The sequence below is a fragment of the Rhineura floridana genome, chromosome 6 (assembly GCF_030035675.1).
Source record: "Rhineura floridana isolate rRhiFlo1 chromosome 6, rRhiFlo1.hap2, whole genome shotgun sequence".
Lineage (NCBI taxonomy): Eukaryota > Metazoa > Chordata > Lepidosauria > Squamata > Rhineuridae > Rhineura > Rhineura floridana.
The window spans coordinates 2,777,199-2,791,865 of NC_084485.1; the positions used below are offsets into that span (position 1 = coordinate 2,777,199).

Sequence of the window (14,667 nt, forward strand, 5' to 3'; positions counted from 1 at the left end):
TCTTCAATAAAAGAAAACCGCTTCCCGCCTCCAACTTTCTCCCTGGGATTCTTCTGACAGACTGAAAGGCTTTGGTGCCATGTCTCTTTTATTTCCTAGCAAATAACACCTGAAAAAAACTGCCTTACCCTGACAGTGGCTTCATCTGTAGTGCCTGTAAACCTTGCTCTGTAATCAATAGATGTGATGCACACGAGTTTCATGCTGAAGCCATTAATGGGCCAGGGACCAAAAATGGAAGCTGGAGAGATCACAGAACAGTAGAGTTGGAAGGGGCCTACAAGGCCATCAAGTCCAGCCCCCTGCGCAATGCAGGAATCCAAATCAAAGCATTCCCGACAGATGGCTGTCCAGCTGCCTCTTGAAGGCCTCCAGTGTCGGAGAGCCCACGACCTCTCTAGGTCATTGGTTCCATTGTTGTATGGCTCTAACTGTTAGGAAGCTGCCTGGGGGCCCCAGAAATCACAAGGATATAAAAACAGCACAAGCATACACACACACACCACTTTTCTTCCATTTTTATTCCATCAGACCAACTTCCTGCCTTCGCTGAGGGTCTAACTAGGCTTCCTGCTCCATGCTTTCTCTCTCCCCCCTCCAGTCCAAAGCTCTTTCTTGCACCATCTAAACACAACAGGTGATGCGACACAATTGTATTGGCCATTGCCTCCCCACTCTCCCCCCCCCCAAGGAAGCTGTGCCTGCAGTTTTTATTGAAGTCAGACGGCAGGACAACATTGGTTCAAAAAACCAATCCCTCTCTGGCTTTCCTTCTTTGGAAGCCAGGTCACCAGCTGCAACATCCAAGACACATTGAACCCTTCTTTAATCCAACACACCATCCTCGGCTAGTGTCAGTTAACACAAAATAATGACACCCGCTGGTCTCCAACGTCTGAAGAAAGTCCAGGTGTCATCTCTTTAACAGCAATGTTGTTAGAAAAGTGTGGCATCCCATTTCTATTTTTAAAAAATTGCACCACTGGAACAATTCCACCAAGCAGCGAGATGAATGGGCTACTGAGGCTGCAAAGATTGCCTGCGATAAATAAATGGTAGAGGAGCAAGCAGGCAGGTGGCAAAGTTTTGTCCAGGTCAGCTGTTCTGTAACAGATTGCTCCTTGCATCTGGGTTCATCAGTCTTTGGAAACCTACTCAGGAAATTTTTTTTTGCCTCTCCAGCTGAAGCGGATGCAGCCTGTGCCTTTGTTTTCCAGCCCTTCACCTCCTCACATTGTAGAAGCAAGGAGCACTGAATTCCCTGGACCAGGGGAAATGGTGGGGAAGTACGCGGTGCTTGTCTTCTTTGCTCAAGAGAACAAGAAGGGCCATTGCATGAGCGCACCATGTGGTTGATCCGCTGCAGCTGTGTGTGCATGTGTGCGCGCGCAAGCGCATGCATATCTGCCTTCTGAAACCCAGCAGCCAAGATCTGTGGCAAAACAGGGACTCCTCCTCAAACAGTAGATGCAAGCCAGGAGAACTACAAAACTGCACAGAATCTTTTTTTTAAACACCTGCAGGAAGTCAAGCGCTCCTTGGGTCATAAACACCAAGTACTAATGTTCCCAGGAAGATGTGGACACAGCACAGGAATGGTCTCTGGCCCACCGATACCTTCCCTCCACAAGGCGCTCTTCAGAAGCCGCGTCGTCCTGCCCGTGCCTCTGCCCCGTTGCACTCCCTCTGGCACGGCTCCCACCCCCCCAGCTTCAAGGGGGCCTGTCAGGCTGCTGCCTCTTCCCTGCCTTGCAGCTCATCCAGCAGGCGCTGGACGTTGTCGGTGAACTCGTCCCGCTTCTTCTCCATCCCACCCAGCGTCACGGGGTGCAGGCTAGGGTGGGGTCTCCTGTAGACATGGGGGCACCAGACGTTGCTGAGGAAGAGCCAGCTGGCATCTGGGTCCAGCTGCATCAGATGGAGAAAAACACTAAAGAGACAAAAAGCAGAAGCTGAAAAAAGGGGGGAGAGATCAAGTAATGCCAGACACAGCACTCCCCCCCCCCGGACTCTCTGCATTGGCTTTGGAGAAGTCATTTCTGGCCTCAGTTCTCCACCTGCAGCTGCTCTCCCCAACGTGCAAGAAGAAGTGATTCGCAGCACTGTCAGGGATGGCCTTTTGGGCCAGTGAGTGGGCCCCGTAGCTGAGGGGAGATTTGAACCCAGGCCTCCCTGGTCCACAGCTGAGATTTTGTTCCCCACATCCCACTGGCTGTGGCCCCCAACCCTTGGAATACCCTACCCCAAGAAGCCCGCTCTGCTCCCTCCCTGATGGATTTCTGGAGACTTCTGAAAACCATCTTCTTCTGGAGAGCCTTTGGGAGGGACTGAAGGTAGAGTCTGACACTGATTTTACGCCTTCTGTGTTAATTTTTATCTCAGTAGTCCCTTCAGTACCACTCCCTATATATGTGTGTATGTCTGTGTATATGTATATATATTATTTTATGTATTTTAATTTATTTTAATGTTTTTGTGATTTTTATTATGTACAATTTTGTTATGTACGTGCTCAATTTTATTGTAAGCCGCCCTGAGTGCCCTATTATAGGGTAGAAGGGCGGGATAAAAATATTTTAAATGAATAAATAAGATGAATAAAAATAAATTTTAGCTGGCTTCTTGTATTTTGCCTCTACAAAGAAGAATGCTGATGAAAGCCTGCAAGCAACAGCACCATCACCACCTAGTATTTCAATTTATTTACACCAAAGAACAATTCAAATAGCAAATTCTATAAAACACAGTACATACAAAATCAGCAGTGAAAGATCCCTACCGCTGAGCGACACTGTCTAAAAGCACCCGAAACAGAAGGACATTCGCAGGAGAAGGGCCACAGGCTAGCTCAGGGGTAGAGTATCTGTTTGCATGCAGAAGGCCCCATGTCCACTCCCTGGCAGCATCTTCGGGTAGGGCTGGGAATATCTCCTGCCTGAAACTCTAGACAGCTGCTGCCAGTCAGTGTAGACTGTACCAAGCTAGAGTCATAGAATCGTAAAGTTGGAAGGGGCCTGTAAGGCCATCAAGACCAACCCCCTCCTCAATGCAGGAATCCAAATTGAAGCATCCCCGACAGGTAGCTGTCCAGCTGACTCTTCAAGGGCTCCAGTGTTGGAGAGCTCACCACCTCCCTAGGTCATTGGTTCTATTGTCATACCACTCTAACAGTTAGGAAGTTTTTCCTGATGTTCAGCCGAAGCTAGATGGACCAGAGGTCAGACTCAGTATAAAGCAGCTCCCTTTGTTGCTAAGATTGGAGTGTGGTGGACTTTGGGATACCAGCAGGTTAGGAGTTCCAGAGATGGAGGGGCCACCACAGAAAAAGCCTTTTCTCCTGTGGCCACCAATCTCCTCTACCTAAAGAATCAGGGACACTCAAAAGTGTTTTGCCAGGCCCCCCAAATGCCTGCATCACACAACTCTGTGGTATTGCAAGGGATTCCTCAAACATGTCTCAGATCACACCTGGCCACCCCTAAAATTTCCTTCCCTCTGTGACCGCTGGGGTGGACTGTATAGTTGAAATGGCCCCGTAAAGAACACTTGCACGTTCTTGCAAATAGCAACAGCCCTTCACTTGACTTGTGCCTGCATGACCCCTTGAAATCCCTGGTGCAGCCACAGTGGGTGTCCTCACTGTAGCATTCAGGCTATATTCATAGACTTGCAATGCAGGAAAGGATGAAAGAGGTTCTGCTATCGAACTCTTGGGCTGAAGGGAGGTTGCCTTAAAGCATCCATGGTAGAAGACTGCACAGCCTTGAGGATAATCTTCGAGCCACACTCCAGCATTAAATCTCTTGCCCCACAAGCTTTTCTGCACTTTCCCCCCGGCCCCCTCTTAGATCCACATTATCCCAAGTCTGAGGGAATGAGACCACCTCCTTTCATTCATTCATTCATTCATTTGATTTATATCCCGCCCTTCCTCCCAGCAGGAGTCCAGGGCAGCAAACAAAAGCCCTAAAAACACTTTAAAACATCATAAAAACAGACTTGAAAATACATTTCATTCTGCTGAACACGTCTGCCTACAAGGGCCTTCTCTCCTCACCACAAATGATGACTTTTGGTATTGTCTGAAAGACTAATCGGTCCAATAAAGGTCTCATTTGCTCTGCTTATCATATTATGGAGAACCAGCCCAGGTACTCACACCCCAAAGTGCTGAGGGAACAGCCAAGGAATCACAACACAATGCCAGCGCTATCCTTAAGACCAAAGACTTCCTCAGCACCTGCCATTACTGATGGATTGGGCTGTTTGGTTTTTTTTTCTAGAGTCAAATTTTAAGCCTAGAATTCTCTCTCCACCTGGGCAGCCGCGGGCAGGCAGCATAGTCCCAAGGAGCCCAGTTGCCCCCCAGCTGGCAGGTGCAGAGAAGGAAGGGGCTGGCTTGTGCAGCTGTGGCAAGCTGAGCAGGCCCTGGCCAGCTGGGGAGGACTAGCCTCAGAGGGAGGCAATGGGAAACCCCCTCTGAATACCGCTTACCATGAACACCCTATTCATAGGGTGGCCATAAGTCGGAATCGACTTGAAGGCAGGCCATTTCCATTTTCTCTCTCTCTCTCAAAGGAAATTACCAAATCACGTCATTCTGAATGACTGATGGTGGTTGTTTACCTTGAGTTCCCAGTTGCTTTGCACTCCTTGCTTTTGCAGGCTGCCCTAATTTCCCAGTTAAGAGGCTCAGCAGTTTTAAAAATGGATGCAGGGGGCTTCTCATACCTGCACAGCGTATCACAGGAAAGCAAAGCCAGGCTTATAAGGATGGTCTTGTCTGCCCCCCCACCTCCGCAGTGACCTGTCCATCTTCAAATCAAGCAACTGTTTCTTGATCCTATCAGCAAGGCATTTCCTTCCTCCCCCTTTTTTTGTTCTTAACTGATAGGATGACTGGGAACCATTTTGCTACAGCAGAGATGGTTCCCTGCCAGTCTGTTTCAGTCCAATTGGTGGCAAAGGATCTTAATTCACTCTGGTTGCTATGCAATCTATATGTCTGATTCTAGATGGCTGGTTAGAGCAGCAGCCCTGCCTTGAGTCATTTGGAGTCCTGTCTCCATATAAAGCCTCTCTCTCTCTCTGAGTATGGCTTGTTGTTGTTGTTATGTGCCTCCAAGTCAACTACGACTTACGTTGGATAATGGAACGGAGCAAGGAATTTCAGAAGGAAATCACCCTGTGCATTATAGATTACAGCAAAGCCTTTGACTGTGTAGATCATGAAAAACTATGGAATGCTTTAAAAGAAATGCAGGTGCCACAGCATCTGATTGTCCTGATGCGCAACCTATACTCTGCACAAGAGGCTACTGTAAGGACAGAATATGGAGAAACCGACTGGTTCCCCATCGGAAAGGGTGTGAGACAGGGGTGTATTTTATCACCCTATTTATTTCATCTGTACGCAGAACATATCATACGGACAGCAGGATTGGACCAAGATGAAGGAGGTGTGAAAATTGGAGGGAGAAATATCAATAATTTGAGATAGGCAGACGATACCATACTCTTGGCAAAAACCAGTAATGATTTGAAACGAATGCTGATGAAAGTTAAAGAGGAAAAAGCACAAAAGCAGGACTACAGCTGAATGTCAAAAAGACTAAAGTAATGACAACAGAAGATTTATGCAACTTTACAGTTGACAATGAGGACATTGAACTTGTCAAGGATTATCAATACCTCGACACAGTCATCAACCAAAATGGAGATAACAGTGAAGAAATCAGAAGAAGGCTAGGACTGGGGAGGGCAGCTGTGGAAAAACAGAAGGAAGTAGAAAAAGAGGAAGGCCAAACAAGAGATGGACTGATTCCATCAAGGAAGCCACAGACCTGAACTTACAAGATCTGAACAGGGTGGTTCATGACAGATGCTCTTGGAGGTCGCTGATTCATAGGGTCGCCATAAGCCGTAGTCGACTTGGAGGCACATAACAACAACAACATGAATCAGCAACCTTCAACAGCATCTGTCATGAACCACCCTGTTCAGATCTTGTAAGTTCAGGTCTGTGGCTTCCTTTATGGAATCAATCCATCTCGTTTGGTCTTCCTCTTTTTCTACTCCCTTCTGTTTTTCCCAGCATTATTGTCTTTGCTAGTGAATCATGACTTCTCATGATGTGTCCAAAGTATGATAATCTCAGTTTCATCATTTTAGCTTCTAGTGACAGTTCTGGTTTAATTTGTTCTAACACCCAATTATTTGTCTTTGTCGCAGTCCATGGTATGTGCAAAGCTCTCCTCCAGCACCACATTTCAAATGAGTTGATTTTTCTCTTATCCGCTTTTTTCACTGTCCAACTTTCACATCCATACATAGAGATCGGAAATACCATGGTCTGAATGATTGTGACTTTAGTGTTCAGTGATACATCTTTGGAGTATGGTTTTAGTTCATGGCAATAGTTGACACCCTGAAAACTTGAAATGTGCTAAATAAGCATGATTCTTTTTAATGTTTATTTGCTGGGAGCAAAACCCCAGGAAGAACTAGAGAGTCCTGATTAGAGGCATTGCCACTTCCTATTTTAAACTTCTTTTATCAATGCATACCTCAATTGAAGCTAGTTCACTGTTAGTCACATTTTCAGAATGTGATTGCACAAAACAGCAGATTCAGAGATTACATTTTTAAAAGGTTGCACAACAAAAAGTAAATCTCTGGAAGGAGTGGGTGCACACATACACACATATATATCTTAATGCTAAACCCTGAACATCTGCATGCTTGCAAACATTTAGATATTTTTCCAAAGCAATTCTATTAAAAGTGGAAATGACGCACAAATGAAATTCAGACTGTGACAAGACACTACAGCATTTCCGGCCTTCTCCAGAGTTCTGCCCTGGTGCCAGCACTGACTTTGTACAGCCTCCCACAAGCTGTTGCTCTCCAGCTGTTTTGGACTATAATTCACGGCTGTGCTGGCTGAGGCTGATGGGAATTGGGAGTCCAAACACCTGGAGGGCCCCAGCTTGAGGAAGGTTTGCCTAGCAGACCCCAAGAGCGGTTTTTGTTTTTCCTCTTTCTCTCACCCCCCTAGAGAATTTTCAAAATCATTTCATCATACATTCACCCTTCCCACTGATTTTAACTTGCCGTTGATGCTGCTTTTTCATCAGGCTTTGCCCTCAGATTCCAAAATAAATGCATGTGGTGGTAGTTATGAAGCGCACTATGTTAATCACAGTTTTCCGTAAAAAAAAAATGTCAGAGACTTTTTTTTAAGGGAACATAGGAATCTGCCTTGTCCCGGATGAGACCAGTTCCCCATCTGCCCCAGTGGTGCCTCCTCTGACTGGCAGCAGCTTCCCAGGGCCTCAGGCAGAGAAGGGTCTTTCCCATCACTTGCTACCTGGTTTCTTTTAAGTGGAGATTCTGGGGACTGAACCTGGAGCCTTCCACATGGGAAAAAGGGGCTCTTCCACTCCCTTAAAGAAAAAAGCAACAGTTTGTATACACTCTGGTTCCTCCATATATTTGATGCTCAAGTTGTGGCATCAAGTTCAAAACATCACTTAAGAAGCGGCTCTCGCACCTTCTTTACAACCCTCATAAAGTTCCCTAATGAACTGTATCAAGCAGACTTCCACTTTTGTTGGGGTTGAAGATGAAAATCTTGTAGCTTCAGCCACTTCCTAAACACTGGGGGTTAGAGCTGCACTTTAGTCAGCCAGATCAAGAGATGCACAGCTCTTGAGAACATGGAGAGGTGGTTTGCATGAATGAAAGAGGGGAAACTTAAATGTCCAACTCTTGAGAATTGGAAACATGACACACTAACACAAGAGCCTGCAGGTGCAGACCAAAAGAGACCCACTAAGCCCAGCATCCCTGTTGTCACAGTGGCCAGCCAGATGCCCGTTATGGGAAGCACACAAACAAGACCTGAGCACTCTCCACACATGTGGGGCAACCGGTATTCAAAAGCACACTGCCTCCTACAGTGGAGGTACAACAGAGCCAGTCAGGCTAGTAGCCATCGACAGCCTTAGCTTCCATTAATTTATACACTTCTGCCATGTTGCCTCTTACTTGCTTTTACTTTAACCCAAGAAGCCCCAAATGCTGCAACCTTTCCTCACAGGGAGTCGCTTCATCATTTTGGTTGCCCTTTTCTGAATCTTTTTCTAACACTATATTTAACTCGTTTGAAATGTGGTGTTGGAGAAGAGCTTTGCAGATACCATGGACTGCGAAAAAGGCAAATAATTGGGTGTTAGAACAAATTAAACCAGAACTATCACTAGAAGCTAGTTATCATACTTTGGACACATAAGAAGACATGATTCACTAGAAAAGGCAATAATGCCGGGAAAAACAGAAGGGAGTAGAAAAAGAGGAAGGCCAAACAAGAGATGGATTGATTCCAAAAGGAAGCCACAGACCTGAACTTACAAGATCTGAAGAGGGTGGTTCATGACAGATGCTCTTGGAGGTCACTGATTCATAGGGTCACCGTAAGTCGTAATTGACTTGAAGGCACATAACAACAACAACAACATCCAAGTACAATCAAACCAGATATTTGTAAAACAGCATTATGATATTGGCAGTTTTCTTTTCAATATCTTTCCTAATGATTGCTAGCATGGAATTTGCCTTTTCCACAGCTGCTGCATACTGGGTCAATATCTTCATCGAGCTATCCACTACGACCCCAAGGTCTCCTTCAGATCCCATGAACATATATCTAAAATTAAGATTTTTTTGCTCCAATATGCATAATTTTACATGCATTGAATTGCATTTACCATTTTACTGCCCACTCACTCAGTTTGGAGAGGTCCTTTTGGAGCTCTTTGCAACTCCTTTTTGTTTTAACAACCCTGAACAATTTAGTATCATCAGCAAACTTGGCCACCTCACTGCTTAACCCTAACTCTAGATCATTTATGAAAAAGTTAAAAAGCACAGGCCCCAATACCATTCCTTGGGGGACTCCACTTTCTATATCCCTCCATTGGGATAACCGACCATGGTCATGGCAAAGAATGCATAATTTTATTTGTAAATTCACTTGTTATGGTTAAGCCACTGGAAGTACAAACCTTTGGCTACGATTCACCCACAAATCCACCAGCAAATCCCCAACCACCTTCTGTCCACTCCTGCCCTATGATAACTTGCCACCAAGGGATGCTGGCTGTTGCTGTGCACATTCCCTGTTGACCTGGGGCAGGAGCAAAGCCACAGGACTTGGCCAGCATGCTGGGCGAATTGCATTTATTTGTATTTACATGCTGCCTTTGAGCACAAACTCTTTCAGAGCAGCTTACTGTGAAAGACAGAAATACAGTAAAAATATGCTTAGATTACACCCTGGGAGACCAGGAATGGATCAAACAGGCAGCGCACTCAAAACTGCTAGAATATAAATCAAAGCCAACAGCAATCCAATAGCAGCACACACACTACCTGCTTCAAGGGAAAGTCAGTGAAGAAGTTTGACAGGCTTGCAGTCTGGTGACCAGGCCGAGTTCAACAGGCCATGAATTCCAAAGTGGCAGAGCTCCTGGTGCAGAGAATGGGCTCGGCCTTGTGCCCACCAGTTGAACGGCTCCTGATGGCAAGCAAAGAAGAAGGAGCTCCATGGAGGACTTCAGAGAGCAGACAGGTTGGCTCTAGGGGTGTAGGCATCCTTTAAATAACCCTGATCCAGACCACTGAGCCAAGGGTGCCATCTAATTCATGTCCCTACAACCCGTGGGCTCCATGACTGACGTCTGGGGGCTTTTCTGCAGCCGTATCAATCTAAACATCCCCTCAGGAGTGATCAGTTTGAAAACCACTGGCCTGCTCTAGAGCTGCAGCTGGAAATTGCCAAAGGGACCTGAGCAAAATGCAAATGCTAAAGAGGTGACTGCAGGCAGTGGAGGCCTTTGGAGAGAACGTCAGCCTCTTTTGGCTTTTTATGGATTTCTTCCCAGCTTCTTGTTTGTACCAGGCAAGCAGTCTTCCAGGTCAGCCGCTTTCCTGCTCCTTCAGAGCACGCATGTTTTCATTGTGCCCACTCAGACGGCCCCAGAGGCTGAAATTAGACGCTGTTCATATTCAGCATGCTTCTCTAAAGCCAAGAAAGACTCTTGAGGCCTGATTGGGATTCGGCAGGACCCTTTCCTAGAGGGAGAATAGCAATACTTTCCGTGGCCTAGGAAACAGCGGGTAGGTCAGGAGAAATCCATCATCTTGGGCAAGGATCAAATGGCCTCCACAATACATGTGGCAGAAGAAATTGCAGGGGATCCCACAGGAATGCGAGGAAGTCTTGCGATTCTTTAGGATGCACAAATCACACATGAAGACTGTGAAGTTGCTGGAAACCGCAGGAGGGGAGAGACTGCTCTTGCGCTCAGGTCCTGCTTGCGGCCTTCCCATGTGCATCTGGTTGGCTGCTGTGACAACAGGATGCTGGACTAGATGGGCCACTGGCCTGACCCAGCAGGCTCTCCTATGTTCTTAAGAAGTGACCCCATGGCAAGCTCCAGTCCTGGATACCTTCCACACCACCAGTTTGTACCACACTCTGTTAATGCAGACGTTCCGTGACGTCCTTGTTCCCCAGTCCAATTCTGCACCCACAAAACAACGCTGACACCTGGGGCATCATTGTTCCTCTTTACACATGAGAAACTAGACCTCTCTTGTTCTGCCGGCGCGACTGATTTGCACGGCTTGCCTCAGCTTGGCAGAGGCAGAGCCTCGTGGGCACTGGATGCCATCCGGCGACCTAATCCCACTTGAACCCAACCACATGGCAACGGGCAGAGTGAACAGATGTAAACATGCAAATCTGTCTGATAGCAAGACAGCCCATCGGTCCATCCAGCCTAGTGTTGGCGCCTCCGGCTGGCTGCAATTCCCCAGGGCCACTGGCAGACGTTCTTCTCCCTGCCAGAGATCTTCTAACTGGAAGTGCTGGGTACTGAACCGGGGGCTCCTGCACGCAGAGCATGCGCTCACTGCTGCTGCGCTGTGTGTCCCCGCCAATGCACATAGCAGGGGAAATGGTCCTTTCAGCAAAGCCGCTTAGGTGAGCAATGTCTTTGCTACACCACCCACACTGGAGCAAGCAGAAGAAAAGTCCAATTAACAGGCGGGCTTGCTCCCAAAGGGGCACTCTCTGAAAATGCTGAGCAAAGGGGCAAAACCTCAGACGAGTGTGCAGAGGCTGCTCGAACCAGCCTAGTCGGGCAATGCTTGTTGTGATGTGCAGATTCACCTTGCCCCCCTGTCCTCACCTAAGCCACCTGCCTGGTGCCTTCCCTTCCCACCCCACAGTCCTGGGTCCAGCATGGCTGTGCTGCCAACATCCAATGGACACATGCACCAAAACCCTTCCTCTTGTGGTCCAAGGTTGAATACTCACTCCTGATGGTCTGCAGCATAAGGAGCAACTTGACTTCTGCAGTAGATTTTTTAAAGGACTTACTCCAGCAGTTTCCAAGCAACCTCCGTTTCCATGGCAAAAGATTCCCGGGTTAATCCACGCTTGTGTGCTTATGTTTGTATTTGCTTTGTTCAAGTGTGGCTTATTGATATTTATTTATTTATTTGCTTGGCAGTGCTCTGTGCCCCGGGTTACAGTTGGCAGTTGCATATAAGTATCCAAAAATTGAAAGCGGCTCCAATTAGTCGCAGGGAATTGTGCTTGTTTTATTGTGGCTAGAGATGGTTCAGATGTGCCAGCTTGTGCAAGCTTATGCGGTCAGCATCTGGATCATAGAATAGTAAAGTTGGAAGGGGCCTCTAAGGCCATCAAGTCCAACCCCCTGCGCAATGCAGGAATCCAAATCAAAGCATTCCGGACAGATGGCTGTCCAGCTGCCTCTTGAAGGCCTCCAGTGTTGGAGAGCCCACTACCTCCCTAGGTCATTGCTTCCATTGACGTATGGCTCTAACAGTTAGGAAGTTTTTCCTGATGTCCAGTCGAAATCTGGCTTCCGGCAACTTGAGCCCATTATTCCGTGTCCTGCACTCTGGGATCCTCTCACTGTCCCGCCAAGTTGGGATCCAGCTGTCCGGACAGGAGTTTCTCTGCTGAGACATGCCCTTCTAGGCTGGAAGGGATTGTCGTCTATGCTCTGAACTTTCCCAGGAATAGCCCTTTTTTACGTAGGTCAAGGTGGGGAACCTGTGGCCTTCCAGCTGCTGCTGATGTTGTTATTATTAATTAGTCACTTTTTTCAGAAAGGTGAACTAAAAGTGACTCACAAATATAAGCATTAAAAACAAAAATAAAAACAATCCAAAATGGTCACCAATAATATATGTAGAAATGCAGATTCTACTAAACCCCAGTCCACTAAAAGTCAAAAATTAAGGTCCAAAGGCCTGCATGGGTAAGAGTGTTTTTGCCTCACGCCCAAAAACAGACACTTATGGTGCCAGGTGTGTCTCCATCTTCCATCGGCCCAGCCAGCATAGCCAACAGTCGGGGCAATGATGGGGGCTCTAGTCCAGCAACATCCGAAGGGCTACAGGCTCCCCACCATTTCGACACAACTCCCCTATGAAGAAAGACTGCAGCGTTGGGGGCTTTTGAGTTTGGAGAAAAGGTGAGTCAGAGGCCACGTGACGGAAGTGCATAAGATTATCCCTGGCATGGAAAACGTGGACAGAGAAAAGTTCTTCTCCCTCTCTCATGACACTAGAATTCATGGACATTCGATTAAACTGAATATTGGAAGATTCAGGACAAACCAAAGAAAGTAGTTCTTCACACAGCACATAGTCAAACTATGGAATTTGCTCCCACAAGAGGCGGTCACCAACTTGGAAGGATTTAAAAGAGGGTTAGACAAATTCATGGAGGTCAAGGCTATCATCAGTGGCTACCAGCCATGATGGCTATGCTCTGCCACCACAGTCATAGAATCACAGAATCATAGAACAGTAGAGTTGGAAGTGGCCTATAAGGCCATCAAGCCCAACCCCCTGCGCAATGCAGGAATCCAAATCAAAGCATTCCCGGCAGATGGCTGTCCAGCTGTTCAGTCATAGGCAGGATGCATCTGAACACCACTTGCCGGAAGCCACAGGAAGGGAGAGTGCTCTTGCACTGAGGTCCTGCTTGTTGGCTTCCCATAATGGGCACCTGGTTGGCCACTGTGAGAACAGGATGCTGGACTAGATGGGCCACTGGCCTGATCCAGCAGGCTGTTCTTATGCTCAATAGGTCTACCCTGAGTATGACATCTTAATCAAATGCTGCCCAATATCCAAACTTCATTGTAAGCCTTGCTGAATACTTTTAATAGAAAAGCATTTTTTAAAAACATTTTAAATAAACACAAAACTTATCTGTGGTGTGTGACTCTACTGGCAATTTTCTTGTTCAGGTCAAGGTTTTTTAGGGGCTTGTTAAGAGACTCTTGGTCTGAGCCTAACTCCGTGCTTCAGCTGCAGACGCACAGGCAAGGCAACCCAGTCTATTCACAGAACCAGGTAAATGGGATGCCGGGTGGGAATGGTCATGTGAAGTCAGGGCCACAGGCTATGAGGACATAAGGCAGGGCAAGACACACGCGAAGGAGGTCTACGGTGAGAGCTGGGAACCTTCCAGCTCTTCACGCCAGAGAGAAAAGGCTGACCAGGAAGTGGCCTTAGCGGCCAAGGCTAATCCCATGACCTCCTCAAGCCCTCTGCTGCTTCCCACAGGGCTGCTCAACTGGTCTCCCTGTAGCCCCCCACCACCATCACCGGGCCTCAGCTCAGTGATGGGGCCTGCCTGAGTCAGGATTATTTATTTATTTATTATTTGATTTATATCCTGCCCTTCCTCCCAGCAGGAGCCCAGGGCGGCAAACAGAAATGCTAAAAGCACTTTAAAACATCATAAAAAGACATTAAAACAAAACAACGTTAAAAACATTCTAAAACATCTTTAAAAAATCTTTTTTAAAAAAAGGGTTAAAAACATATTATTAAAGAAAACATATTAAAAGCAATTCTAACACAGACGCAGACTGGGACTCCATGCTGGCTACAGCCCTGTCCCTACCACGGAGAAGGACCTTGTGTGATTATGTCTTCATTAAGTGGTGAATCACCTTTCAAATAAAATTTCAAGACAACTTACGACCACACAATAAGAACAACTAAAAGTTAAGATTTTAAAACAATACAAATGAAACACCCAAGGCAAAGGCCTAATCCCCCCCCCATCCAGATGGAAAAGCTTACCGAAACAAGAACATCTGCAATTGTTTTTGGAAACTACAGACAGTGGGTGCCTGTCACATCCCAAGAGGGATGCTGTTCTGCAAACAGGGGCAGCCGCACTGGGTGCCATACTCTTGCTGTGGGGGGGCTTCTGATCTTTTAGGGGCTTCAAGAGACAGACTTTCCTGTAGACCTACTAGCGAACTGCAAGGAGATGGATCTCGGCCACATGGCCAATGATCTCCCCAGCAAGCATCCATCCTTTTCTCTCTGGGGTCAAAGCACTCAGATTTGGAGAGGATTTGCAGAGGAGCCCCTGCCTCTTAATCACTCCTCTTAAGTGAAGGAAGAGGGTCACCTAGCATGAATTAAGAGTGCAGAAGGTCCGAGAGTAAACATGTGTACTGCCCTTTTGCTCCCAGCCGGGCACAGCAGGGCACTTCAGCCTCTCATGTCTGCTGTGGTCGTAACTATATACACAATGGAGCT

At 47.0% G+C, this 14,667-nt stretch overlaps 1 protein-coding gene across 3 annotated transcripts in view; it reads right to left on the reverse strand.

The window, feature by feature from the left end:
* Nucleotides 1-508: 508 nt before the first annotated feature.
* TTI1 (TELO2 interacting protein 1) overlaps nt 509-14,667 on the reverse strand; it is a 33,895-nt gene continuing 19,736 nt past the window's right edge. For 2 of the 3 annotated variants that reach the window (XM_061630758.1, XM_061630759.1), the window contains exon 8: nt 509-1,930. In XM_061630758.1, coding sequence (XP_061486742.1) covers nt 1,726-1,930 — 205 coding nt within the window. In that variant the 3' untranslated portion in view covers nt 509-1,725. Of the gene's footprint in view, nt 1,931-9,446; nt 9,578-14,667 lie in introns of those variants that run through there. The other variant, XM_061630760.1, reaches the window with a different exon arrangement.